Source organism: Tauraco erythrolophus, chromosome 4 (assembly GCF_009769465.1).
Source record: "Tauraco erythrolophus isolate bTauEry1 chromosome 4, bTauEry1.pri, whole genome shotgun sequence".
NCBI classification, from domain to species: domain Eukaryota; kingdom Metazoa; phylum Chordata; class Aves; order Musophagiformes; family Musophagidae; genus Tauraco; species Tauraco erythrolophus.
The window spans coordinates 59,177,476-59,202,853 of record NC_141468.1 but is presented as its reverse complement, the minus strand read 5'-3'; the positions used below and the strand labels follow the sequence as shown (position 1 = coordinate 59,202,853).

The following is a 25,378-nucleotide window of genomic DNA, read 5'->3' as shown; positions in this document are numbered from 1 at the left end:
CTGTGTGATGGTAGTAACATTGAAGGGCTCAATCTAGATGCTGATGAGAAATTTCAAGAAAATAGTGAGTAGGCTAGGAGATGGTTCATGTCTTGTGTTGGTATTTTTTTTGTATATCAAGACTGCACTTTGGTAAAATTGAAAGAAGAGTTAGAAATAGGTTCGAATGAAAATTTAGTAACATCACAATGCTGTACAATGCAACAAAATCCTGAAAGAGAGCAAAAATTCAGATAACTTTGTGCATATCTTCTCTCTAAGACTTTCCTTGGTGTGGTTCAGAAAAATACTTCGGTCTTTCTCATTTTAGGAGCTGTTTTTTCTACTGTTTTCTGTTTTAAGTTGAAATCACGGATTCTAAGGTGTTTTTTTAATGCTTTCATCTGTGTGCTGAAATTAAGGTTTAATCTAAAAAGTATATTTTAGGACTAATTTTTGCCAATCAATTTGTGCTATTCTATGCATATTTTGATGCTAGCTTAACACTAATTTATTCTTAAGAAAATTATTAAAGTGTTTGCAGCTAAATTACATTGATTTTTATTAAAATAAGCTAAATTAAAAATTTAATTAATCTGTTGCTAATGCGTAAAGTTTTCCCCAATGCAGTTTGTCCAAAGTGCTCATAATAAAGCCAGGCAGAGAGGTGACTCAGCTTTCCTTTCATTTGTAGTAGTGATTACATTTCTATTAGACCTGAAATTGTCTCTGAGATTTCTGACAAGTTCTTCCAACTCCTTGGCGTTTACAGGGCTTCCACCACTGTTGGCAGGAGTGACTAGTGACTAATTGCTTGGATTTTAATGATTGCGTTGTGCAATTGTATGTAGAGCGAGTATTAGTGAGACAAAAGAAACGCTGATGGCCTGTTTGCAGTGGCGGAGTTGCCGTTGGTGGCGGGGAAGGTGCACTGGTCTCAAAGCAGTAGTTGTGACAAACCACCAAATTTATCAGTCTTAGGCTGGGCCTGCAGTAGGCTGTGTTAAAAACAGAAGGTAACATAAAGCACTGGAAATAAATTGCCACAACCTGCAGAAAGCAGCTTTTGACCTTGGCTGCTCCTCACGGAGTCTAGTTGTATGCCAGACAAGGTTTTCAGTTCATGTATGTTTGAGACAATAGCGAATGAAAAATCTTACAAGTCTTCATCTCCTGTTAGCTCGGGTGGCTGGTTGCAGTCTTTTATAAAACAGAAAAGAAACAAAACCCTCACAGCTATGAAAAAAGGAACTGGGGAATGAGGGAGTACAGGTAGTAGTAGTAGCTCTCTGATGAATCTGCATTAGTATGTTTCTGTAACTGGTGAAGACGAAACAACAAAATACTGTTTAAAATTTATAGCTTATAGTAATAAATAGTAATAAAAGATTTCTTACAAGCATCTCTCTCTTCTCCTGAGAAAATGTTTGATTTCTCTTACAACTAGTTCAGTTTTAGTGGGCTAGGATATCTAATGAAAGTGTTGAATCTTGTTAGGAAAAATGTGCTTTCTGACATCAGGATTCAGGAAAGATGCTGCTTTTGCCCTTGAAACTTTCTGACCCTTCAAATTGTGGCTGACTTTATCTAGGAACTCCAGATTAGATTTACTCATTAATCGAATCTATTAGGGTCTCACTGAAGATATTTTTAGAAGGAGTAGTATGAAATGGTAGGTGTTGCACTTCTGGAAGGAAAAGTACTAGTTTATTATTTCTAAGCTCCTTCTGATATATTTCATTTTTAAAAAGCTAAATACCGAGTGTCTAATTGTGAATAGCTTTTTAAACTTGCATAAAACAACTTGTCTTTTATTATTTAAAACATTGAATGTATAAACTTTTGTCAAAATGTGGGTATTCACAGCTGCCTGGAATTTTAAGGAAAAAAAAGCTATGAAATAATAAAATACGGAGTTCAACAACTTGTAGTTCCTTTTTTAAAAAATGCAAGTTTTCTGTTGACTTCCCCCCTGCTCCTTAAGGGTCTATTTCTGGTTCCTGCTTCCAGCTGCCAGAATCTTGAAGCAGCCTCCATTGCTTGCCAGAAGAAACAGGTGTGGAGTGCGCTTCCTTTGATTCCTCCTCTTGGAATCAATGGCTCCCTCTGCAGTCCTTTTAAGAGAAACTAAGGTGTCTCAGATCCTCTGCCGTTTCACCTTTTCATCTTTCCTTGGGAGGAATACAATAGGTACAAGAGTTTTGTCTTGCCTCCACCTTCCACTCTTTTTCTACATATTCAGGATAACTGCATTTCCTACGTATTGTGTAAGTCAAGAGAGGCTGAAGACTTAAGATATGCGTTTTCGGAATGCTCGCAGTTAACCAGGTCTGTTGTGGTTGCTGTATGCTGCGTATGGCTCAAACCTAGTGAGGACTCTGGGCTCCAGCTTCCTTAAAAAAGAGACTGAAAGAGTGCTGAACATGATACAATGAAAGAGCGAAGAGAAACTGAGAGACTTGTGGGGAAGAAATGTGTGTAGGAATCTTATAAGAACTGTGGGTGGAGGGGAAAAAGGTGAATATTTTCAGCTACCTGTGGCTATTATGTGTTGTTCCTCTCTTCAGTTCATCTTCAGGTAGTCACTTAATCAAAAACTGTAAAATACCATGTTCTCATCCTTTCTACAATGGGATGTTACTATTGTCATTGGGAAAATAAGACCTGAATATTTTAAAGTATTTTTTTTAATCTCAAAAATAACTAGTGAATAGCTTGGTCTAAGAACTAATTTTTGGAAAATGTAAACAATGTCTATGGAATTTTACTGAGGCAGTTTGCTCATTAATTGTTTTCAGAAGGCTCTTTGTCAGATATATCCCTTTGAATTGAGATGAGCTACCCAGTAATGCAATTTTTACTTTTAAATGTCAGGGAAAGATGGAAATGGGTATTACTTCATAAACTTATTCTAGAACTTTTAGAACACTAAATAAACTGTGTTGTATTTTCCAGCAAAAATTCTAAAACCTGCAAATTTCAAAATGAAAAACACAGATCATTGATAATGTAATTGTTTAACATATGCAGGCAAGCAAAAGAAAATTAAAGGCAAGGTTCTGCAAAAAAGAGGAGTGCAAAAATTGCTGCACTGGATCAGGCCTACGTAATGATCTTATATATATAGCTTCCCCTTTCACTTTGTACAAGTTATCTCATTGCCAGAAATGGAAAAGCTTGTATTGCTATTGTTTTGTTTTCCTCTAATACACAAATAAATCTTCATACATACAGATACATAAAACATAAAATCCACAAGGCCTTGTAAAATTCAGTGTTGCAATTCATGTTTGTACAACTACTAATTTTTTGTCTGCTTAATAGTATATTGTCCAAATAATTGTATACCCTCTTACATTGTTTTTTTTTGTGAGTGGGTTAGGTTTTATTTATATTGTGGTAGCAGAGGAGTGATATTTGTTACAACACTGTCAAACTGTGCTTTTTTTTGTGTATGCCTCAGTCATATTTCGTCTTGCATTGAGGGAGATCTGCAGCCCAAACATTCATGTAAAATCTTCCCCTGCCTCAGACCTTTCCTTATTCTGCGCTCTCACGTTTTTAGAGTGTTGTGGGGGGATTTTGAGCCTTCAGTGTCTGTACTCACGGACAGTACTCTAAAAGAGGACATAACCATGGTTCTGCTGCAGTCATTTCAGTATTTCTTTCTGTATTACTGTTTGGCATAGTTTAGGTTTTTTTGGTGGATGTTTTATTTTTGATTATGTAACTTTCAAAGATGTTTTTCTTAGACCTTTTCACACTGAAGTGCATGTTCTTGGTGGGTTGGGAATGTGATAGGGCTTGGTTTTTTTTCTCCTATGTATTACCTCTCAACATTAAATATGTTCTTGTGTTCATAGGATTGCTTGGAAATTCAGGTTGGAAGGGACCTCGCGAGGTCTCTAGGCTGACCTCCTGCTCAAAGCAGGGTCAGCTATGAGGTCAGACCAGGTTATGAGGGATTTTATCTGGCCTTGAAAACCTTGAGGCAAGGAGACTATGGAACTTCCCGAGGCTATGTGTTCCAGTGCTTGACTGTCCTCATGGTGAAAATGAGTCATCTTCTATCCAGTCTGGACTTTTCTATCCAGTCTGGACTTTTCTCGTTTCAACTTACGCTCATTGCTTCTTGTCCTGTCACAGTGCACTGCTGTCATGAGCTTGAGACCTCGCTGATTTCCTTGTAGATACAGGCAGGCTGCTGTTAGGTCTTCCCAAAGCCGCCATCTCTCCAGGCCGAACAAGCCCAGCTCCCTCGCCTCTCCTCACAGGACAAGTGCTCTGGCTCCTTGAGTATCTTGGTGGCCTACTGCATCTGCTTTATGGATTTATTTCTTGTATCAGAGGGCCCAAAGCAAGATGCGTTAGGCTGTATCTGGAACAATAAGTACTGAGTAGAGGTGATAATCAGTTCCCTCATCTACTGGCAATGCTGCTCTTAATAAAGCCTGGGATACTGTTGACCTTTTCTGCCAGGGCACACTGCTGGCACAGGATCAGCTTGCGCTCTGCCAAGACCTTTTCCACAGAACTGCTCCCCAGTCAGTCCCCAGTGTGTATCGTTGCCAGAGCCTCTCAGGTGCAGGGCTTTGTTTGTCCCGTCTGAATTTGTTAAGTTCCTGTAAGGTCCATTGCTCTAGCCTGTCTAGGTCCATCTGAATGGCTGCCCTGCCCTTGGACATACTGACTGAACCTCTTCACCCCAGTTAAGTATGATCTCAAAAATCTGACCAGAGTACACCCTGCTGGCCCTTCAAGTCATTGGTACAGTTGTTTAATGGGCATGTCCTCGGATAGACCCCTGCAGCACCCCACTTCATACCAGCCTCCAGGTAGTATACAGTGCAGTAACTGTTGTCCTCTGAGCCTGGCCAGCTGACTGTTGCCTACCTTTCATCCATTCTAAAAAGAGGTTTGGTTTTTTTCTAGTTCATTAATACCCAATTTCTTAAAGTTCTCATATCCTCTTTTACTGTCTTGATGCGTTTTATTGCTAGCTTTTTTTATCAGTGAAAACCTACTAGTTTTCCTTATTTGTATGTTGAAGTTTCCATGTTTATGAGTTCTTTCTCACTCTGTGACTAATTTTCTTAGTGAGCTTCTTGTGAGAGACTTTGGCATTGCCTTTCTCTAAGTTACAAGAGGCCTAGCTCTCTCTCTTTTTTTTTTTTTTTTCAGTGCTCATATAAATCGTACCATATCGTCTTCAGTTTTTTATAATGGAGATTTTAGTCGTTTCAGATACTTCTGCCTACTGTCTGAAGTAGAGCAAACTGGTTAACATTTTTAAAAGTAGATGGTGTTTCCTTGTTGCTTTAAAACAGGCTGTGCCTGGACCTACAATGTTCTCTCTAGCTCAGGTGATTTGCTGTTCTAAATTATTTGCCCACTTCTCTTTGAAATGGTGATTTTGATAGATGTGCACACTAGATGATAATGTGTCTGGCACAGCTATGTCACTAGCATTCTTCATATAAAATTCATATTAAAGCAACGGTTTTATTGGCAGTGCTTCAGCTACTGCCTTGTCCTGATGGTGGTCGTCTATCAGAGATTCCAGTTCTCATTCAAATTTCTTGCTTATGATCTAATAAAATAATTTCCTGTTCCTTTCTAAGTTTTTGTTGGTTTTAAAATCACTCCCATTTTATACCTCAGTTTTTATGATATCTCCTTTTCTACAGCTTCACTGAATTGAATTTTTATTTTATATGGGAGTCTTGTTAGTTTAGCACTATATGTACTATATGTTGTGCTTCTTTACTCCCAAATGCTGTATTTCATCTTTCTTCCCAGTGCTGGCCACAAACTGTTCCCTTGCTTATCATTCTTATGAATTGTACTTGTCTCATAGCAGCAAGAGGTTACAATACCTCCTGATTTCAGGGTGTGTAAGAGTAATTCTTAAAACGTTTAGCCTCACTGACAGAACTATGCTGGTTTGCTCTGTGGCCATAAGTCTGTGGCTATTCTACCAGTTGTCACTCTGGTCTTTTAACATCCACAGCAACAGAATGAGTGGAATAAGTACCTTTCTCTTCAGCTAGACAGTTTTAAGTCCAGATGTTAGAGCTCTTGAGAATCGGATATGGACTGAGGTACAAATAGATTTCAATGTGTCTGGTATGGTGGGAATACATGGATAAAAGTCCAAGTTATTTACAAAACTGTAATACAAAATTTTCTTGCTTTCAAACTTTGCGTTTAAATAAAAATACTGGTTTGACGGGGTCACATGGGTACCTGTTTACAAATGACAAATTACCTTACATGCATTTAATTGACTCTCTGTCTTCTGGATGTCTTTACCACCTTATAGTTCATCAGTTTCTCACTTCATTTGTGGTTTTGCTTAGGGCTGTGTCTGTGCAGGCAAATAATGTAATTTCTGTTATCCTTGTTAGATGTTAACATGCAGTTAATGGTTTTTTTTGTCAGTATTTTTGACCTGTCAACCAGATCAAGGTACAAACGAGTAAAGTTGACTCTTCTTGGGGGAGGGTAGGGGCACAAGGGAAAGCGTCTGCTGGATTTTGGTTTGGTTTGGTTTTTGGATTTTTTTGCTCCTTCAAAGACTGACTAAACCACGTTATCTTTGCTGACTGCATAGTGCTTCTCTCCTATTTCTGGTTTAATGTAGTTGATCACAGACTTGTGTGTGATTATGATTTAGTTGCTTTGTTGTATGGCTCATTGAGTTCTGTGGTGTGGCCTGTTTGCTGGCTTCACATGAAGTAGAGCATTGTTAACTGTATATCTGGATGTTTATATAAAATACTATGTGCATGTGTTGAAGTTTTGTATAAAGAGAAGAGTATTTTGCTACCTGTGCAAGAAATTCTGGCCGAATGAAGTAATTAAATGAGGAGTTCGTAATTAATCATCACATATAACGTAATTCTTCTTTCTGGCCAAAGAAATTACTGAAGATTTATGCTAAAACTGTATTTGAAAAGCAAACAATTAAACAGAAAACTTCCTTAGTGCCCTTGGAATCTTTTTACCATGTGAGCCAAAGGAAATGCCTACCTTATGTTGTCATTGGAACAGCATCTATTTGAAGTTCCCTTAGGCCTCTTTTTTACTCTGCTAACTAAGCTATGCATGTGCAGTTAAAGTCTCTTTTTCATATAAAAGTTATTTTTCACAAGTACTCCTCTGCTTTCACAGTAGTTTCTGTCTGTGGTTAATAAGTTTCTTTGAAAATTCTGATTATTCTCCAGAGATGTTGATAGATGTAACTACTTTTAATTCCTACTTTATATATAAGGAAGAAGTAGTAGAGGCTGTACTTATTGAGAATGACAAAAGTCCACAATAGAGCAAAACTTAGAACATGGATACCCTGACTAATAGTCTTCTGCCATAGCCATTAAATCATTCTTCTTCCCTTGTAAGATTTTCTGAAAATTGTACTTTAAAACGATACCATAGCAATGGGGTTGGAGATGTACGTATGTTGCTGAGAAACTACACGGTCTGTTCTGGACCAGCCACTGTGATAAAGTGGCTGTCTTAAGTTGTTGCGTATGGAAAAAGGCCACTTTAGGTGATGTGCGTTTTGCTCCACCAATTTCTGACCTGCAATGCTTGCCTTTGCAGATGGAACATGAGGATTTTGTAATGGAGGGGCATGGCAAGACTCCACCTCCTGGTGAAGAAAACAAACAGTGAGTCACACGTTTATTTAAAAAGGGCCTTACCGTAGTAAATGGTGTGAAGCACTCTTGTTTAAATGTGCTGGGAGCATTGGTTGTTCGTTTGGTGCTCGCCCTTTTGGTTCCTCAAATATCCATATATAATAGTGGATGGTGGCTGGGAAAAAAAAAAAAAAAAAAAAAAAAATCAGGATGTTGACTTGCCGTAAATTTAAAAGCATGGAAATATGCATTGCAATTTCAGAAGGTAAAGCAGAAGTGGTTGTAAAAGGGATAATCATTCTGGAAGCTTGGCAGTGAGGTATTGGGTTTGTACATTAAGTTTTTATACAGCTCATCATTGGAATAATATGAAATATGATAGAACCAGGGCCTTCCTTTTGGTGTGCTTATGGTAGATTTGTCCTCATCGAAATACGGGCATTACTTCTTTAGAATGTGTTTCAATAAAGGAACAGAAATTGTAAACAAAATGCTCTTTCAAGGATGAACAATTTAAGATGATGGTGCATAGTGCTTTAGGGAAAGAAGCTTGATCAGAGAAGAAAATGACACATTTCCGTTAGCAAAAGGCACATAGAAAATGGCTTTTTCATAGGACTTCAAACTGAAATCCAGTAATGTTTGAGCTTTTTCCTGGGTTTTTGTTTGAATGGGAAGAACAGAGCCTTATTCTAGAAGCATTGCAGTGATGTTTGTCTTCTGTGTTCTTTTCTTTAGTTAATGCAATGGTAATTCAATTTTGTTATCATAATGATTTTTTTTTTTCCTGAACTGCCTTTTGGAGCAAGCAAGAAGTTGGTCTTGGGGAAATCCATAAATCCATAGCATAGAACTCTTCCCCCTTCCTCACCGCACCCCCCACCCCGTGCTGGATTTAATGTCTCCTCATGAGATGGAGGAAGTTCTCACTGATCAGCAGTACACTTGTTGCAGACAGGCTGGGATTTGACTTGGGATGAAGGTCTTCCGTACCTTTTAGATGAGCTAGCAACTGTAAGTCTACTGCCTTTGCAACAGTGAGAAACCATTTCTGAGGTAGCCAAGACGAGTTTGGGGAAGTTCTAGTGCTGAATGTGCGTATTCTCTCCGTTATGGAAAGGAGCCAAACTTCTCAAAGTAATTGCTGCTATTTCTTTCTATTCCAACTGCCCAACTTACTGTGGTACCAAGAGATACAAAGCTTGTTGAAGTAGAAACTTTCAGAAAGTTCCAGAAGAAAAATCAGTGCAGAAATAAAAAGTAGGAGTTAGATTTTTTTGCTCTTCTGAATTATTTTTTTTTTAGGTATCTAGTAGTATCATGAAACACGTTATTGTAGTGAATAATACGAGAGATGTTATATTGGATGCTCACAGCTTCGTGTTTGCTGTCTTATTTTAGGTGCAAGTGGAAGCTGGAATTGTTTTACAGTTGACCTAATTTCTAATTAGAGCTTTTCAAGTGCTTTACAACATCATCTCACTCTTCTCCAAAACTGTGGTTGTTAGAATATGAGATTAGTGATAGACAGGAGAGATGAAGGTACTTGTTTTGTGCAACTCTAGCATAATGCCAGGAATATTCTATTGTGGGTGTTGCTCTTAAATTTAAATTGATCACTTGAATCTTTTTCTACCCACAGTCTCAAATTTTCAACTACCTAACAAAATCGTCTGCCTTGATAGAATTTACCTCTTGTTGTAAGTGATATTGATCTGGCATCTGAGATGAACTAATGATACTTACACAAAGGATCAGTAATTTGTATTGTTAAGTGGCTCCAAAAAAACTGCATTGATCCTAAATATTTTGCTGTAGATCACCAAAAAAAACCCCAACCACACAACAAAAACCAACCAAAAAACCCCAACAAAATTCTGAAATTGCCTCTTTGTATTATTACTTACTTGCATTAGGGATTAGTTGGACATTTTGGAGTGGATCAAGTGAAGGGCCAGAGAGGGACTGGAGCATCTTACATAGGAGGAGAAGCTGAGAGAGCTGGGACTGTTTAGTTTTGAGATGAGAAGACGTGGGGGATAATCTGTGTATAGATACCTGATGAAGGGACTAAGGAAGACTGAGCCAAACCCTTCACAGTGGTGTCTCGTGAAGAGGCAAGAGGTGATGGGCATAAACTGAAATATGGGAAACTCCACTCAAACATAAGGAAATTTTTTTTTTTTTTTAATCGTGAAATGTGGTCAGACCTTTTGAACAGGTTTCCCAGAAAGGTTGTGTCTTCCTCTCCCTTTAAGATATTCAAAACCCAGCTGGACACAACCCTGAGCAATCTGCTGTAGTTAACCGTACTTTGAGCAAAGGAGTGGGACTGACGATCTCAGAGATCCCTTCCATCCACAATGATTCTGCATACCTGTGTTTACTGTTGTCATCCTAGTTGGTTTGAAATAAAATTGGAGCTTGTTAATGAAAAGTAGATGGTAAGTTTCAATGTAGAATTCACTACAGAAATAGCTGCACTAGCTGAAGATGCTTCCTTCCCTTTCCAGCTGTTCATCAGGCTTCCTGGAGTTTACTACCTCTACAGCTATGCAGATGGAATTTTTATATTTTTTGAATGCTTCTAATTTGCTTTCCTGAAAAGTTTGCCATGTTAATTTAATTGACTTTCATAGGTAGCCTCTTCTGGGTAAGTCTGAACTGAGGTTGTTGAGGAAGTGTTCAGAAGATACGGTTTCAGGAACTGACCTGTGAGGGAGCTAACTTGCACCAGTGTTGGAGCAGTCTGCAAGTGTTAACCTCCTAGGCAAGCCCAGCAATTTCTTAATATTTAACTGCATTCTGAGGGACTCAAATAAAATGAAAAAAAGGGAACAAAAATGTACTTCTGAGAAACTTTCAGTGGAAGCAGTAGTTCTTACCTAGCCTCAGTTTCATGTGAAATTTCCTTTGCTAAAGTACAGCTTCATAAAGGATTACAAGGAGCCAGCATCCATGGGTGACTTTTGGCACTTCATTTCTAAAACACAACAGAATATTTCAACTCAGTTTGACTCAGAGATGAACATTTGGCATTTCAAGAGTACCTTCTAGTATTAAAAAAAACCCAAAACCTGCTTCAATCTCACAAACCTTTCTTTTGCTGTGTTGAACAGTTCTTTTGGGCAAACTTACTGTACTGAAGTTGCAGCATTTTAAGATTTTTGTGATTGAACTGTAGATGATAACTGAGAACTACTGTCTGCTGATATCTGTCAGCTTTGTGGGGAGGAGTTATCCTGTTAGACTATATACAAGGTCTTCAGAAATCTTCAACTGTTCACTTACAACATGAATAAAAATTATTTCAATTGAAGCTAATTATGAATAAGAGAAGTTACCCATTCAAAATCCTTAGTACGAGTGAAATCTGGAATGGGCATACTCATCTCAAGTTCTGTGAAAGATTTGCAGTTCATGCATGGTGCCTGTGTCGTAAGAGTGTGATGGTTGTTGCACCGGTGAGGGCTGCCACTTCCTCTAAAACCTACGCTTCAAAAGAAGTGAATCTGCCTGAACTACTGGATCTGATAATGACCATCTTGGACAGTGCTTCTACTCCAGCAGAGAACAAATGTACTGGTTCAGAAGTTGTTACTTTCTAGTTTTTAAGTACTTCTTAAATTCCTCCCTTCTCTCAGCTCTCTGGTATGTGATACAACTTTGTTACACTTGGCCACATTATTTTGTTATGTGGCTGACATGTTTGGTAAGAAACCCCTTTCCCTCCTTCCCAAAGGAAAAGTTTGGAGAAAGATCAGTATCATTATGTTTAATTCCAGGTGAACATTTTGTTAGAGGTGTTCATTATGAAGAGGTTGACCTGAACTGCCATGCTTAGGGAATAAATATTATCTCCCCCAAAAAGACTTACTTTTTACATGTCAGTAGCTTCCTGCTGCCTGACCAATTGTAATAGGGCTTTTACTTTTTCACTGCTAGAGCAAAGATTAATAGGTGACTTTGATCCAGAAACATCTTTCCAAAACAGTCGAACTTCTGTTGATGAGCAGAGGGCAGTTTCTCTTTGTGCCTTTTTTGGGGTAGGAAAAAAAATTTTACTCAAGTCCTTAAATTGAGGTTGTGCTCCTAGTTCTAGCAGTATTAATTAGCTACTCTGCCTGTGCTAATAAATCATCCCCCACTGTCACCACAAGAAACTTACGCACCTTGATATATTAGTGAAAGGGATTGTGTAATGAAGAACTACTCCTTTTTGTAAGAAAAATGTAAATGTTGTACTGTTTCTGACAGACACAGAGAGAACTCTGTTTGACAGTAGCTATTCAGACAAAAAGTGAGCCAAGTTCATGCTCGTGTTTACTAGCAAGGTAAGCCACGCTAGTGCTGCTGACTGAAGTAACTCAGGTGGCTGTTCCCCCGTTCCCAACTTGCTGTTTAGTAGGGATGGGAGAGAAGAATCTTCCAACTCTCTTGTCAGTTGGTACATCTGGAAGTGATTCACATTGTAAGAAAGATAGCAAAATAACGTCATTTCCATAATTTACAAAGTGTCATTGATTAGACCTACTGGAGGGCCTTTTCCCTGGCTTGGTAGTTTAGCGTATAGATTCCTAGGCAAGAGTCTGCAATGAGACTCTCCAGAATTGCAGTAATGCCAGGAAGAGATTGCAACCAGTGAGGATCACAAAATTATTGTTTTAAATTTGGTAATATTATCTTACATTATTGTTTGACATTTCAGCGGAATTATTCAATGTCTTCCTGGATTTGTGTGACACTACAATTAAAAGAAAGCGGTAGCTAAAATAGTCTAAGCTGAAAACAGGAATCATAGACTAATAAAATAATGTAGGTTGGAAAGGACCTCTGAAAGTTATCTTGTCCAACCTCATGCTCAAAGGAGGGCCAGATTTGAAGGTTAGATCTAATTTCTAAATTGTATCAGGCTTCTCAGGATTTATCTAGGTCCATTCTTGGCAATCTGTTGCAACGTTTGATCACACAGTGAAGAAAACTTCCTAATATTCAATAAGAGTTTTCCTTGTTGTTATTTATGTCCATTGCCTTTCATCTTCTACTGTGCATGTTTGAAAGTCTGTCTCAGTCTTCACTGAAACTTCTATGTTTGCTTACATGGCAGAATTATTCCCTCCCTTCCCCCCTCAGCTTAGTTTTGTTATTTTAAAACTAAGTGAAGCAAGCTCTGTCAGCCTTTCCTTGTACTTCAAATGAAGGAGCCAGTTAATAGGCTGCTCTTTCCTTTGTTTTCAAAAGCCTGCTAGTATGGGTGCACATGTAAATATCACTACCACAGTGGCATAAAACAACCAATCTTACTCTTTTAGTGTTGCTGAAAACTATAAAAAGGCTGCAGCGGTGTATCCTGAAGATGTCTACTTTGATTGGTGAGAGTGCCAGACGTTGTTACAAAGTACTACAGTGTTCTTTTGAGGGGTTTCTTTAATGTTAAAATCCCATGAAGGACCCTAGCCATAGATTCTGTCCTTGTAGCATAAAACACTGTTCTTAGCAAATTTAAACAGTTAGCTAAATGCTTGTGTCACTGGGGTTTCATTTGATGTTTTAAGGGCACTCCATATTACAGAAGGTATTGAGGTTTGTCTTGAGTATCATTGAACCTCTTTAATTTACTAACAGTACCAACCTAAGCAGATCTTTTTTTTTTTTCTAGAAGATTCATGCTGGAATTTTCAAAGTAGCCTCCAAATTCTAATTCAGATTATCAACTCAGATTTGGGGTACTTAAATTTGAGTGTCACCCCAAATTCTGTTGAAATTCATGGCAAGTTATGTCTTTCCTTGAAAACTTCAACAATTACGTCCAAAACTAAGGGCATAGCTGATTTTTCATTGCTAATTTTTCTATGTGTGCGTAGAATAAGTAGCCCATTAGAGAAGCGTCCCCAAACATTGAAGTCCTCTGTCCAGCATCCCAACAAGAGGCATGTGCTATGTCTGCAGTGGCCATACCAGACACTTTTGTCACAGGGTATTGCAGCTCTGTTAGTGTGTCAGAATGCACCTCAGTCCCAGTGATAATTCAGGCTAACTCTGGTATTGGCATCTGAGTAGGAGAGGTGAATTTTTTTTTTCTTTTATGTCCTTAGAGATTTAAAGGGACGTTTGAGGGCACAAGACCATGAGACTAAAAAGAAGAAAGCTGGTCCAACTACGGTTTAAGGAATAATTCCATCACCTTTATATTGTAGAAGTCCTTTTACTGCCTGCAGTGGAGTGAGTGGCAGGACAAGCATGCATTTCAAGGCAGCTCTTACCTGTGTTTATAAGAGAGGCCTGAGGCATCGAGAAAAGAATTGCCCTTTGTTGTGCAATTCAGTGGGTAGAAATGGATGAGACAGCAGTGAATTCTGTATCTGTAGAGGCAGCTGTGTTTTAGCCAGAAGACTGGTAAGTCAATAATGTTGCAAAAGCTGGCTTGCACCCTTTGCAATACGGTACTTCTGAACGATGTAACAAATATGCAGAATTTATACTTAAGCACTTCAAAATGCCTAAAGTTCCATCACTTGTCTTCCACGTTTTACTAGTTTAATGTTGCACTTAAATCTTTTGAAATTTCTGCATTTAAGATTAGAGGTATTACCCACAGGAAAACTCCAGTCTGAGTATTCTAAGCAAAAATAATTTAAAATTAGGCGTTCACTTCTGCAAGTTAGTCTTGAAAATATTTTCAATTGTCATTTCATGGTTTTTAAGATTCTACATTTCACTTCCTCAGTGATTTTTTTTTTTCCTTTCAAACCATAAATTAGGAGGTAGCAAAGCATATAGCACTACATGTTTTGTTTTGTCATGAACAGACACAGGCTTTCCATGTACCTCAGCTAACCTTCACCACTACTGTACTGTTATTTTGCAAGTATTTTATCAATATATGGAAAAACAGAAACCAGATGACTGTTGAGGGGGAAAAAAAAAACTGCTGTGGAAGATCACGCAGAAAAAAGGTCAACTTTGGAAGTTAAGTTCCCACTTATATCTCAACAGGATAAACAGCCTACACTGCTGCTGAATATTGAGAGAGGAAAAGATTTGTGAACAGTGTACATGCTAAGTGTGAACAATTTGGTGCTTCTTTTCCCTAGGATTTTATAGTGCTCTCTTCCAGATGTCTTGTGGTAAGAACAGACTAGTTAGTTTGGGTCTGTTTGCTGCTGCCCCCGCATCTGTATTTTGTCCTGTGTAGGAAGTGCACAAAGCCTGCTTCTGAATTTGCAGTCTCATCTGATCGAGAGACTTCATTACATTTTTTTGTCTCTCCAAGACAAGAAAAAAGTGTGTTTTCCATTCCAGCTTGCTTGATTTATAAACACAATATTGCAAAATACTCAGAGTAAATAGCATCACATACTATCCTTGATACCATTGGTTTCTCTAGTCATTGCAGTTAGTAGTAATTCTGATTTCTAGCAAAAATAAGGGTATTCTGATTTACCACTCTCTTAAAGAGCTTACTGTGCTTTGCGGGGGAGAACATTTGCATACTGACCAAATTACTAAACTCCCAGAGCCTCTTTATTTCAGACACTGCCACCTCTGCAGTCCCCTGTCCTCTAGTCCCTTTCCGGGAAGCAAGCTGTCTACTAAGTGCTCTATTGACATCTCAAGTTCGTTGTCGAATAAGGTGGGTTTTTTAGGTCTGGTTGATTAGTGGCTGTTCCCCTCCCCTCTCCCAGGTTAACACTTCCTCAGGGGCTGCCTGAGGTAACTGCCCTCTGATGAATCATTTATATGGATGGCTGGACATTGCTCTCTTTTCAACATGTCATTGCTATTTAGATGGTAACTGTTGGATTGCAGTCCTAAAACTTACCTTTTTTTCCTTTTGCATCCAATTTAACTTGTTCGGTGCTTTTTTCCATGCCTCATTCTCTCCAAAGAATAATACATTCATCAAGCCTTTGGTATTTTTTGTATGTTTACCTAAGTGAATGGTTGAATCTTCCTTTCAAGGAGATGGAGAGGAAAGGGAAAAAGTCTAATGGTTGTACGTGATATTAGAGTCTGTGCTCTCTTGTTTCCTGTGTCCAGAAAATAGAAATTTTGATGACTGTCCACTATGGCTTAGAGATACCAGGGGTTAAAAGATAAAAAAGGGAAGTGGTCTTAAAGGCCAAGAACTTGGTTCTAAGTTGCAGATTCCATCTAAACCCTTCAGAGAGTGACCATTATTGGTTAAAGAAGGGAAGGGAAGAAAAATAAGCAAGCTCTTTATTCCATGTAGAAGATATGACTTACTTTGTATGACTAAAAATACTGTGCTCTGTGGTCAATGTGGTATGAATTAAAAACTTGTTTACAGAGATATTTTGGAGCTTTTAAGCTGCATTGCTCTTCTGGCATTCTGGCATGCTGTGATCTGGAGAGCTGGTATGATTTATTTATTTATTTTTTCACTTCTACCTAGATAGGTGGAATTTGCTAACTCTTTGCCCTTCATCGAAGTTGATCATATTTGGGGATCATACTATTTTTAGGTCAGTGCGTGCATTCAAATATTTGTGACAGCTACGGCTTGTAGAATTTTCTGCATGGATAGCTAGCTGTTCCTTTCCTGACATTTCAAACTGAAGGACTGCACATGAAGGCAAATTACTTAGGAAGGATGTTCAAGTCACTTGGAAAGATCAGTTTACAGATTTTTGCAGCAATAAATAGTGCTTTTATTAGAAAAATAACTCAAATTAGGGAAACCTTCTCTTACAGTAATCCACTGAATATGCATTCCTTTTCTATTCTGCTTTTACTTTGGGGTTTTGTTTTTGGATTTTTTTTTTTGTTTAACTTAACATATTATGGTTGCTTTAATGAGAACAAAGGAAAATGGGTTGATGCCAGCTCCAACCAAGATGCCAGAAATTCCTTTGCTCAGAGGTTTCCGGGCCAGTGATTGAACTCCCCATACTAAAACTAAAGGCAAGTTAGAACAATCTGTAGAGAGGTACTGATCTATCTTGCCATAAATAAATAAAAAAAATAATTAAAAAACCCCAAACAAACAAAAAAATCTATGTAAGTGCAGTATAGCTCCCTTTTATTTGGGACAGATGGGAGAAAGATTGGACTAGAATAAGACTAACTCTTTCAGTCCAAAAATCTTCCTTGTCTTTTATGAGAAATCTGCCTTGCGTGAGCAGACTAAACCAAAGTGAGTGGAGTTAGAATTCAGAATTACTGAATTTAAATAGAAGCATGTCTAAAGGCTCTATATAAAGAAGGGGTCTGGTGGTCCTAAAGTGTTTATAGACATGAAATATAAGTTTGTCATTAAATATTTCAACCTGGTCAAATGAAAATGCTTGATGCTATTTGTTTTAAAATGTTTAAAACTTCAAGGCTTTAACAGGGGTGAAGGAAAGATTTAATCAATGAGGTTATTGCTCCTTTTGAAATGCATAGTAACAGCTATTGTTGATGAAAGGCCAGTTGAATCAATCATCTAACTGGCATGGTAATTCACATGCTGTAAATAACAATTAGAAAGTAGCTCCTTACTGTATATATGGATGGAGTGATATCCTATACCATATCCCTGAACATCTCTTTATTTGAAAGAAGTATTATCTTTTCACTGGCATAGATAGGAATGCACAGAACAGATAAACTTTTCCTATTTCATTGATGTTTTGGCAGTTTATGGGATTTTAGAAACTGAAGAGGGAGATCTGTTAGGATAGAATTACAGTCTCCGAAATCAAGAAGCTTCTGAGATGACATTAAGGAGCAGGTTAACCAAAATCTAAGAATACTAATTTGCACAAGTTCCCTTGCATATTATGTTACTGGAAAGTACTCACTTAATTTCCCAGGATATGGGTGTAAAAACTTATTCAGCATTTAGAGGGGAACTTGATTGAATGGGAGATGATGTTTGGGGTCTATTCTTTCAGTTCCTAGAGTAAAGTCTCATGCAATTACTTTCCATGTCTGTATCTTTCCTGAGTAAGTTTGGAGCCTCTTGTCTGGTTTTGGTCAAGTGAAGCAGAGGAGTAAGAAATCATAATATATTTATAATTACCAATATGTTAAACTTCAATAACTACCTGGAGGTGAGACAAAAATTAATTTCCCTACTCAAAGAAGGGCTTTGGGATAAAACAAAACATTATCTGTTCTGGTTATGTCTGTTAATAGCTAATCGTCATGTGCGTTTTGGAATTAGCTGCAGCACATGATATTTTTTGCCTAGGTACTGAAAGAGGTGAAAAAAAGTTACAGAATGAGATCTGCACAGGGCTCAATATACTGGTAGAGCCTTGGCATCAAAGGAGAACTCCCTGTGCAGGTCAGGAAGCTGGGATTAGTGCAGTAAAGTAGAGGTTTGGTGATGTGTGATGGAGATTTGTTGGAAATGAGCTTTCAGTTCCGTTGTTCATGGAACAACTTTGTTAAAAGGCAGCTAGAAAGCTTCATCTTTCTCCAGTTTGGAAAGGGCATTTGAGGAGATTGAAGAAGTGGAGGCATAGTGATGGATTCTTTATTTATTTATTTATTTATTATACTCTGAACAGCTAGGGAAAGTATTGCGGCAGATTGAGGAAAAATTAGGTGGAAGAGTGGGTGTTGGCAAAATTTGGTGAATGAAGTTTTCCTTTTGACTCGTTATCTTTCTGTAAGCACTTTAATGTATAGGGTCAGAACTTAGGCTTGGCCTTGAAGTCACATATAGTTCCTAAACTTCATATGCTGTAAAGTTTTTGGGCCTTGTATTCTTTCTTTTGTCCCTGGTAAGATATGAATGAGGTCAGAGTTTTAGTGTGGCTCCAAAGCACTGTTGAAATATAAGTTTTGAATAATGATGGTATGCTCCATTCCTAAAATGTGGTGATAGGTGCCTTTGTGTAAGGGATGCAAAAGCTGTTGTAAACTTTTCAGAAACCAAGCAAGCTTTTCCTTTGTCAGATGCTTTTCATCATGGTATTTTTCTCTGAAGAATAATTTACATTGTATTTTTGGTTACTATAGTTAAAAAACTATAGTTTTCCCAATTCCGCGGCATAAAACGTCTCATTGCTCACTAAATGCGAAGGGGGAGGAACCTCAAAACAAAACTCCAGTTTTCCTTAGGAATGAGTGTTTTGTCCTTGAAGAATCCTTGAACATTTTAAAGTTTTGCACACCTGTAGAGAGGTCGTCTCTTTTGCACAATGACTTACATGCAATTGCAGTGAAGACTTAAAAAAAATTAGTATGTTCGTACAGCCAGATTTAGCTATCATCTTCACTTTTGAGAAGTGTTGGGCATTCAGCATCTCTGTCTGATCAGAGAAAATAATTTAAATGACCTGTTCCTTATTCAGGACTGAGATGCCTGTGTCAAATTCCTGGTTGTTACCATGTCTAGGAAGCAAGGTGCTTTGAACTCCTGATTTTAACCTCAATGTTTTTTAATTGTTCCCTTGAAATAAATCCGGTGACAGTTGTGAGAGCACACATGGAATAGTTAAGACTCTTACTTCTGTTCCCTAATTTAAGGGCTTCTCTGCTGGCTTTTTCATTATTAGATGTTGTGCAACTATGTAACCTAATCCCTCACATAGATGTCCCTACCCTAAGAGTTACGCTTTTAACTTCATTTTGGGAAAGGCAAAGTGACCTTTCTGATCCCTGTTAGCTTGAAGAAGTATGCTTGCTAGGATTGTAATCCAGGTCAGTTGGTCTGCTGGTGACTGGTTGGGGAGCTGGGGATGAATTGGCCTGCAGTTATTATATCTCTTACTACACCCCCCTTCTGGGGTTGGAGGAGGGAGGTCTAGGGAAATCTAAGTGATGAGCTGCAGTACGGTAGAGGGCATGTGGGCTTCAGGTCGCTTTGGCAAAAAAATCTGCCTTTTTTGCCTCTGACGCTTCAGGAAGCAAATTCTTCACCAGTAAGAGAAAAGACAGTTGGTGAGAAGACATTCATGCTATGAGAAACTTGTTAATATTTGAGGTTTCTGCTGAAGAATTGTGTCAGGAGGAGCTGAATTGACTTTTTCACTTTCATAGTTTCAGCTATGAAGAACTTTGCGGGGGGGGGGGGGGGGGGGGGTTGGAGCGGGAAATGTGTCTTACATTTATTGCCACATATGTATGGGCAATGTAGAAAGCCCAGTGGGTGGAGTCCAGTGTTGCAGGATGGTGAGGGCGCAGCCTTCAAAATAAGTAAGATATGGCATCAAACTGTAGGACTTTGAGCTCAAACAAAATGCCAGCTCATAAGACAGGGAGCTTTGCATAAGGACTGGATGAACTCGAATCCTTTTAAAATTGAGTAAAGATCTTCAAATCAGACAGATTAGGTCTCGTTTTTGAGATGACGACTGGAGAGTACAGTTGATACCTCAGTTTGTCTAGCGGACACTGGAGTATGCCTGTGAACGTGTTGTTGAAGCCTAATTTATTGATTCTTATCAGAAAGTCATCAGAAAAGGCTAGAACCACAGTGCAGCTTAATAGGAATTAAAAAAAAAAAAATTCCTCTCCTGTCTCAGTTGAGATACAAGCGCAGAGAATGCCTGAGTGTAAGCATCTCTCTTAATATGCATGTGTGTGCATGCATATGTCTGCTCACACTGGATACTGTCCTCACAGGAGCACTGTGAAGCTTCATTACAGTTTTTAAAGCACTTTATGATCCTCAGGTGTAAGGTGCTTAGAAATGAAGTGTTTGTAATCAGATAAGTTAGTAGCATCTAACAAGGATATAACGTATTAACACTAGCTATTAACAGCGCTGTTAGCATCAGAAAGCTTAATGGTTAGGGTTTTGAAGTGCAATTGCCCTCTGAAAAGGAATGTGCAGATTTTGTGGATTTTTATGCTCTACTCCATTGTTTCCTGAACTACTGTGCTGCTGCTTTTTCCACAATTTTGGTTGGGGAAAAGCCGCATTAAAAAACAAACACACTCCCAAAAAACAACAACAACAAACCGATCAAACAAAAAAATCCAACAAACAAACAAACCAAAGCATAAAACCCCAAAACTTTTTGTGAGCCATCTTAACCAGTATGCCAACAGGAATAGATAAAGAATGAGGTATGTTTTGGTTGTTGGCTTAGTTGAAAAAAAATCAGTTAAAGTATTTATTTCATTTATTTTTATATTTAAATAAGAATTTTGAAGTTGCTTCTAAATAACATTTTAAAGGAGACAAAACATGGGTAATGTTCACGTTGTCAAGTGGAGTCCGTGGTTCTTTATGGGAGGCAAACCCTAGGCCCATAGCCCGTACGTTTTTAGCAGAATGCCAAATAACCCAAGATATTTTATCCATACTACAGTTGTTTAAGAATTGCACATACTGGCCTCTCAATGTTTTTGCTTCACTGATTATGTGCTTGTCCCAAAAAAAGTTTTCTGATCAAAAAGCTTTGTCAATAGAACGTTGACAAGGTGAAATTTTATAGCAGTGATTTACACTTGACGCACAGCAACTCACTCGAGTGCTGTTCACTTAAAAGTCATCACAGTATTATCAACTCCTTGTAGTAAAAGCTTCCAGAACTTCAGGATGGAGAGCTGGCAAGCTCTACTGAAGCTAAAAGGATTTATAAGTCTGAGTAAAGCAATTTGGCTTTTAAGGAGTAAAATTATCTGTAGCTGAGTGCATACTGTCATACTGAGTGTGAACATGTATAGAACATGCAGCTGCAATACTTACAATATAATTTTTCAGAACGGGGACAGCTGTTTCCTGAGTATGGGTATATATTTGCTCTTATGAAACTTTGTGTAAATCAGATGCCTAGCAGTTGGCTTGGTTTTGTCTTTAGATATTCAGAACAATTGTGTTCTTCTCTTCGGGTCTTGCCACAAATAAGAATGTGCTCCCTGAGACTTCACCACTTTTCTTAAATTGCTGTTTGGATTAGCCCTGCCACAAAGCACCGCAAGCTGTTATATCCAGCAGGCCAGTTCTCTCTTCTGGGTTTAGAGAGAGCAACCTGAATAGGTAGCATCTCACTGCTTTTATTTCATTAAGTGCCTGTGAATGCAACACACATTAGCTATTTCCAGAGTTTCAGGAGCCTGCAGAGATAGACGCAGGGGAGGTCAGGGTGCAGGCTGTAGTCCTGTTGAAGAAATACCCTCACTGGGGAGTCCCAATTGGAGAGTTTCTGTTTACTACTACCCTCACGTAAGGGTAGTAGTAGGAGCAAAGCGTGTCAAAACCTGAGCTGTATTAGTCATTCGTGTCCTCCTGATGATTTTTTGGAACATAATGTTTATCCAGTGACTTTTGTAGTATGATAATATGCAGTAATGAGTTTTATTGTTTTATTCTCATTCATAAGATGTGAAGCTTCTGCCGGCCCTCCCCCTCCTCCTCCCCCCGTTCATTCTTATGGCAGGCCCCTCCATGGCTTTTCAAGTTAGTTTCATTCTGTGGTGTTTTTCCATTGCTAGTGTAGTCTTTTTTTACTGTCTACATAGTTATAGTATAAACTGTACAGAATTAAAAACTTGTGTATTTTAAGGGTTCAATTCCAAGGGAGCCGCTGTCAGCAAAAGGGACCCAGGAGCAAGTCTCCTCACAGCAGAATCATGCTTGCATTACTATATGCTTTTTCTGAACTATCTTCTTTACTGTTTCTGCACACATTCAAGGTAACATCTGGAAGCATCTTGCAGATTTTTTTATAGTGCAGTGTACTGGGATTCTCTTTCAACTGTTGGAGTATTTATCTATGGAAATTGTTGGAAGAGACTATTGAGTGTCTGCATAATGATTGAGTTGCAGCCTGAGGCTTGAAACAGTCGAGGCAGTAGGAGAGACCGAGTTTGCTCTGCTGTTCTGTAGGTCTTCATGCCTCTGAACCTGGATCTTCAGCTTTATGTGTGCATGTCATGGAGACAATCCGCTTACAGTCTGGATTCGTTGTGGACTGAATACATGAACCTTTTCGCGCCTTTGAGTCAGGATGGGGTGGTACTTAAGATGTGATTTCCTGTCAAGGTTAGTGCCAGGGCCCTGTGTCCCCCGGTACGCTGCAGAAGAGTACGTGTGGCTGGTGGGACTGACACACTTGGCCATTTGCCGTTTGTCGGTTCTGCGGGCTTAATGTAGAATTAGCGTACCTGGCTGCTTTCTTTTTAGCTAGTTTTAAAGGGACGAGCACCAGCCGAGTTGTGCTCTCCAGATTCTCCCGGCTCACCTGTTTTTTCTGTGTGCTGCCTTTGCCTGGTGAGCGGAGAAGAATGAAGCGGGCGGAGAGAAGAGCGTTCGAGCGGCGTCACTTGGCCGGGAGAAGGTATCCCCCGCTGCAGGCAGGGCGCTGGCCCTTTAAGACTGGAAAGAGGCCGGCCCCGTCTCGTGATTGACAGCCTATCTGGGATCACGTGACCTGCCTCTATTTGAAGGTCACAAAAAAGCTGCTTCCTTTAGAGAGAGCAAGAGGGAGAGAGAGAGGGAGGGAGAGAGAGTGAGGGAGGGAGTGAGTTCAAGCCAAAATGGCCGACAGAGTCTCTGCTGGTTTCTGAACATTTGAAATAATAAAAAAAAACACAAACAAAAAACAAACACAAAAACATTTTTTGGATCTTTTTTCATTTCCATTTCTACCTTGTATGCCTCAACTCGCTGGATTTAAGCACTGCTGCACTTTATGAGGTTAGTGGTACGTTTATATTTTATTATTATTAATGTTTTTACCTATCAGTAGATTTTTAAGAGCCTGAGCTGACCGTTTTCATCTGTGCTTTTGCAGAGGTGTTTTTCATACTTGCTTCAGATGTCGGCTGGTTTTACGTGTAAAGCACTTTTAGTGGATTTTTAGGGCTTTTTAGAAGGTCTCTGTAGAAGTGTGTTCTGGATTTTTGAAGAGATTTGTAATTTAAAACACTCAGTCAAATTACAGAAGATCGTTTGTATTTTCCAAGCTGGAAAGTACAAGATAGTACTGAAAATCTTGTTTTATTTAAGTAGAGGCTTCTTAAACAGTGATTTCTTCCCTACAGAACCCTAAGCTCTTAAATTTGCTGCAAAAATTTGCATATATAAAAATGGGTTTGCATTCTTTCTGCTGCTGGGTCCGACAAGGGACAGATGGGGAAGTGTTCTAACCGTGCCATCCTTCCCAGGGAGAAAGAAAAAAAAGCCCTAAAATCACGCACCCAAACATTTACAATGCCGGGTTTGGGCAGGGAGCGCGGGGAGGCTCGGGGGCTGGAGGATTCCTGCGCTGGCAGAGCCTTCCCGAGCGGAGCGCACGCAGCAGCCGCCGGGCTCCTGCGCGGGCTCGGGCTGCTGCTCCCCTCCCCCTCCCCGGTTTGGGGTCTGTCGTTGGGACCAAACGGTGCCGGCCCCGTAAACACGGCACCGGGAGTTAAAGCGAGCTGGGCGTGATCGGTGGTGCCGGCTTTGAAATGGTCTTGCCGCGTCCAGTTGCCCAGCGGTAAGGGGGGGACCCTTCTCTGCTGAACGAGTCCGGGGACTGACAAAATGCGGGGCAGGTATTTAGGAATGCACGCTTGCAAGTGCAAGGTGCTGGGTACTACTGGTGTTTCGTAGTCTTTTTCGTCTGTGTTCTTTAGAAAACAGGTATGCATCTGTATGTTAGTAAATGTAGGTTAAAAGCGGCGTTTTCTCACTTTTTCAATCTTCTATGTCACAAAAAAATTTAAATCCAAGCTATTTTTGCATCACCCTCCAGAACTAAGAAGAAAATTAAAGGGAAATAGCTGAAGCTTGCTTTCTGAGAACAGGCCCCTCCTCCTGCATTGTAAGAGTGTGATGTAATGCTCCTTTTTGTGAGGTTAAATGAAAAAAAATTCTCTGTGGTGGTACACGTTATTCTTCACTCCTTCCTGAGAGGCCTTGTACTGTCATGTTTCCTGTAGCTGGATACTTAAGCAGCAGATAATTATGCAAATAATCATATTAATGTACTTTCACATTGCAGTGTATATGTGCATTGATTATGGTTAGCAGGTCCACTTTGTAAACCTACAAGATGGGTCATATTTTATATTTCTTTGTGGCCTTATTATGTCCATACAGTTAAATACAACTGGAGGCGACAGATTTGCATACATTCACTGAAAATGTATCTGGCTGTCCTCTTTATAGTCTTGTAGTAATATAAATCAGGACTTTTTTTTTCTCCACTGGCTAGCAAATATTTGAAATAATTCTACAGTATATTAAGTTTCTCTTCAAAATTAAAGGTGGGTTTTTATTTTAAAACTCCACTCAAATTTGATACAGTATATTGTGCTAATAGTTTTGTTATTTCAAAGTTTAGTAGTAATAGATAGCCCAGTTTGTGTATGAAGTTTAGGGTTAATGAACTCATTAGATTCCCCCTTTGTGTTATTGGCATGTATCTGTGTGAGGGGACGTTATAAAAACTTTCTGTGTCTTCAGCCTGATGGCTTTCGTTATTCAAAGACTTCTTGGGCTTAGTGGAGACCCTGATATAGCCCGAATATGTTGAATATACCTGTTGTTTGTCAAACTTAATTAGACATTAGAACTGTTTTCAAATACAATATAAAGTAGTAGTAATCTCCAATTTGGTACTTATTGGACCAAAATATCAAGTACGTAGTTTATGTGGTAATTGCTGTAGCACAGAGTGGCTGGACTGAGGAAGTAATGAAAACCTAAATTTTGTCCTGGGTTGTCAATACTGTAGGACGTACCCTTCTCAGAATCTACACTTGATGAAAGTACTTGCCTTTCCTGCCTGTTTTTCAACTTCATGCGTTACTGTCTATGTTGTACACTTCCAAACTGTGTAAATGTTAGTATAGCTTGATTG

The 25,378-nt window shown here is 39.0% G+C and overlaps 1 protein-coding gene across 9 annotated transcripts in view; it reads left to right on the top strand.

The window, feature by feature from the left end:
• The window catches only part of TNRC6B (trinucleotide repeat containing adaptor 6B), a 115,964-nt gene that overhangs the window by 12,342 nt on the left and 78,244 nt on the right, over positions 1-25,378 (top strand). For 7 of the 9 annotated variants that reach the window (XM_086611057.1, XM_086611056.1, XM_086611053.1 and 4 more), the window contains exon 2: positions 7,585-7,652. In XM_086611057.1, the coding sequence (XP_086467183.1) occupies positions 7,585-7,652 (68 nt within the window). Of the gene's footprint in view, positions 1-7,584; positions 7,653-23,028; positions 23,234-25,378 lie in introns of those variants that run through there. The other 2 variants (XM_086611052.1, XM_086611054.1) reach the window with 2 other exon arrangements.